Genomic DNA, 4,517 nt, shown 5'->3' with positions numbered 1-4,517 from the left:
CTAATAGTCTAGAGTTTCACAAAAAACATTGTACCTCTTAGTGCTGAACCTATTTGCGACGGTGCGTTGTAAACACAGCTTCGCTTAGAAATTTTGTGTCTCTTGCATTTTGATATTATCCCTTACAGCTTTGACTTGTGTCTTTCCACAGCGATCAGCCTCTTAAACTACACCGCAGTGGGTGGACATCACGTACATCCCCACTGAGGAAGTTTTACATTTGATTCGGAGATAAATTTTTACTCACTTGGAAGCATTTTGTGTGTATTCGTTGCGAATATTGTTATACTACAACTGTGATTGAAGTACGCGTGTGACTCATTTGCCTCTGACTCTGACCTTAAAATATTTTTAAAAATATGGCTTTAAAATTTTTTAATAATTTAACAATATTTTATCTCTGTTAAAAGCAATGTCAAGCTATATTATAAGTTTTCGATTCGAAAATTATTTTGTTTTGCATTTGCGTCATCCAGTATAATTTTAAATTTACCTGAACACTTTGCCACAGGTAATAAATGTGTATGGATAAAACAATTTTTCGTCGTACCCGATAAAGATTCTAAACGCTAAATTCAATACGAATAAACTGTAATCCGGGTTCGAATTACAATTACCGGAAAGCAAGAAAAGTGTTTTCCGATAACCAAGAAGCTTGGATAGAAAACACGTTTGCACAGAAAATTGACATCGAACAAAATTTGACTAATTTAACGAAGAACACACACCAATTTAGCTTGGGAATAAATCAATACATTTATCCCGAGGCAAATGCCACGTGGAAGAATTTCCGTTCGTATGATAAAGGGTCGTAAGCTAATAAGAAATAAAACTTTAATTTGTTGTTTGTGTTAATATTTTTTTACCTTATACTTGAGCTTCGTTTATTTATTTGTAAATCATTTTTCAATGTATCATCCGCGTATATAGCAAATATGGAAAAAGCTTTGTAATGTATAAAGATCCTACATGTGTATACTAGAACATTCTCCAGCGAAATTTTAACTCCTGCAGAGTTGACTCGTCATTTATTATGTCTGGTTTTTTTCTTTATTCTGTGAAATGTTAGAGCAAACATTCATATCGAAGTGACAGACAACTATCTGTTACAATATATCAAACACGAAGTTCCTCTCTAAATAATAATAAAAAAGGTATATACGTTAAATCATGACCAAAACCGTTTAATTATTTAAAGCAGGGGTCTCCAAACTACGGCCCGCGGGCCGGATGCGGCCCGCGAGGTCCTCTCATCCGGCCCGCGGAGATCTTTTTGTCCACGGACAAAACGTTTGTTGGTGATGGTTAAGCAGCTTTGCCCAGAAAAATCAAAGACATGTGTGGAAGTAACTGGCCCCCGAACTGAAATTTGATAGTTAATGCGGCCCTCGGACTGAAAAGTTTGGAGACCCCTGATTTAAAGTATTCAACGACGTTACCGACGCTATCTTGTAATACGGAATGTTTTCAAAACTAGTTCGTAAAAATTTCATAGAAAAAAAAAGAAATGTAATTCAACTGATGCATTTCTGCAAATATTAACCCAAGTGTGGTGCATTATTTCATGACGTTGCTTTCTTGATGCCTTAGTTAAATTTTAGATTAAGAAAAACATGTTAAGAAAAAGGTGTGCAATAAAAAAATAAGTTAATAAAAACAAAAATTAAATGTATAATGATCATAACATGTGAACAGATTTTATGCCCTTACAGCGTTACAAGTACATATTATATATATATATATATATATATATATATATATATATATATATATATATATATATATATATATATATATATATATATATTATTTGTATATAATTCCGCGTTTTAAATTTCGCTGTTAACAATCTACACTAGAGAGATAAAATGGACTCTTGTTTATATATATATATATATATATATATATATATATATATATATATATATATATATATATATATATATATAAATATATATACTATATATATATATATATATATATATATATATATATATATATATATATATATATATAGATATATATATAGATATATATATATATATATATATATATATATATATAGATATATATATAGATATAGATATATATATAGATATATATATAGATATATATATATATATATATATATGCCTGTTTGAGGGTAACATTTATTTCGTTAAAAAATCGATCTGATCTCCTTTGTGCAACATTCTTACGGTTTTAATTTCCGTATTTAAACCGAGGTTGATGTCTATAAAACTCAATAGTTTTAATTTTGAAATAAATTTTAAGTTTACAACGTATCTTTTTGATTGACGTGAAGTGCAGTGAACAAAAATTAAAATAATTTTGAATTAGTCTAAAAATTATGCAAATTACATCCCCTTACACCAATAACTTCACTTCAAGTGCCGTTTAACAATTATTATCATTAATTAATAATAGTTTAGTAACTGTTCCTAAATACCCTATATATTTTCATTTCTGTTTGCGCTTATTTTTGCGATTGTTTTTATGTTCGCGTTTATTTTTTTCATTATTTATCATTATTGTTTGCGTTTATGTTTCTTAATAAGCATGACCACCCTTTCCGTACAAAATAAAAACCTTAATTAATACCGGTCTATATTAAAATATTATGCAAAAAGCATTACAAAAAAAGTTGCAATTTTGGTACGAGTAATAAATAATAAGACACTTTGTTCATTGCTAACATTGCTTTTATAGCTCATATTTTAAAAAAAATTGTTTAATGTGTGATATTATTTTTTTCAATAGATAATTTGGCTTTCATCAAGTATTTTTAAACATGGCGAACAACAGTGCACACCATTTACTACATACTTGGTTAAACTTCAGTGACTACGATTTTTGGGTTCTTGAAATATTTCTCAACGTTGGATTAGGCTTATCTTTGGGTGTCCTTGGAGTTGTGGTCAACATTTTAAACCTGCTGGTCTTGTCACGACACAACCTGAAGGAAACCACCAACATAATGTTGCTGTCTCTGTCTTCACTGGATCTCTTTTATTCTTTCACGTCGATTTTCTTACGCTTATCTAGTCTGATTACACTTATTGATCCCGATTTTGCGAACACTTACTACACTTTTGTACAGGTAGTACTTCTTATGCCTAACGCTGTGAGCTTCGTCATCGCTATTTTCAATGTCACAGCTATAGGAATTGAAAGAGCCATCGCCGTGTTATTTCCCTTTCACGTATCTCGTATATTCACACCCTACAGAGCCAAGTGGATGCTGCTAGGTTTATACCTGTTTGGATCTGTCCCTGTTTGTCCGTACTACTACCGTTTAACTTACAGATGGGAGTTTGTTCCAAGCTTAAACAAATCTATTGCTGGATTGACGTTTACAGATTTTTTTTCTAAATAATAGGAACATCATACTGGACTACGTGGATTACTTTGTTAACAACACCACAACTACGATACCAATTATTATAGTGTTTATTTGTTCCACGTTGATTATCTTTCAACTTACGCAGCTAAAAAGGAAAGGGTTGTCGGGCAGATCATCAAAGCAGGTGAAGGAACTAAAAGTCGTGAAGATGTTGCTGGTTGTTTGTCTCGTCAGCTTCATGGTGTTGGTACCAGAGCATGTTCTCCATACCTACATGTCGTACTACGTCAATGATCTCTCATGGAACTTTAATTTCTTGGTCATATATCTTATACCTGTGACGTATCAGGTGAACTCCTGCGTCAACTTCTTTATCTACATCACGATGAGCTCGAAGTTTGCCGAGACTTACAAGACACTCATTCACGGGTCGTCAAGGCAATACAAGAAATCAATTGTTTGAAACGCAACACGGTTATTGTAACTTTTTAACATAACCAACGTGAAACAACACTATGTTACTTCACATTTCCACGTATCCTTTGTACTCTTTCTTTCAACCAAATGATTGTGTAAGAAAGAGTTTTCATAACTAACGATGTACGTAACAGATGTTTATCAAGGGAGTAAAAAATATAAAATCTGACTTTTTGACCCCCCCCTCGCAGTACTATTTAAAAACACTCTTAAATATACTGTACTATAATTTAGCTCAAATGTTGAAGTTTTACACCTCCCTCAGTCGGAAAGTTTTAGTATTGTGTTTGTCTTTTTTCTTCGTGCGTGTTCAGTGTCTGTTTGTCTCTAAACACGCTGAATTGAGTACCGTTTCAGTTTCAAATTTGAGCGAATTTGGTAATCGAAAGTGGTGCTTTCTTTACTTCCTTTTTCTTAAAAGACGGTAACATTACCTTTTAAGTTAGGTGAACGGAATTTCACATTTAAGTATTATATTTCATGCACATATTTCTTTCAACTTTCAAACGATTTTAGGTTACATGATGTAAGCGAAATTTCATGTATAGATACCTTAAATTTTAAAGTGACCTCCTTTGTCAGGAGGATAGGATAAATAGTTGTATTCTCAGATAGTCATGATTAGGTAAAAATCATAATGTCTAATCAAGGGGGCTGGGGCAGTAGCGTATGCAGAGGAGGAGCAGGGGGAGCGGCG

The 4,517-nt window shown here is 32.2% G+C and overlaps 1 protein-coding gene across 1 annotated transcript; it reads left to right on the top strand.

Moving 5' to 3' along the window:
• Window positions 1–2,791: 2,791 nt before the first annotated feature.
• On the top strand, window positions 2,792–3,376 carry LOC131928648 (uncharacterized). Its single transcript, XM_059284724.1, has one exon. The coding sequence runs from the start codon at window positions 2,792–2,794 to the stop codon at window positions 3,374–3,376; it is 585 nt and encodes a 194-aa protein (XP_059140707.1).
• The last annotated feature ends 1,141 nt before the right edge of the window (window positions 3,377–4,517 follow it).

Source organism: Physella acuta, unplaced genomic scaffold (assembly GCF_028476545.2).
Source record: "Physella acuta isolate Inbredline_101_S28 unplaced genomic scaffold, ASM2847654v3 ptg001528l, whole genome shotgun sequence".
Lineage (NCBI taxonomy): Eukaryota > Metazoa > Mollusca > Gastropoda > Physidae > Physella > Physella acuta.
This window is presented reverse-complemented; position numbering and strand designations above follow the sequence as displayed.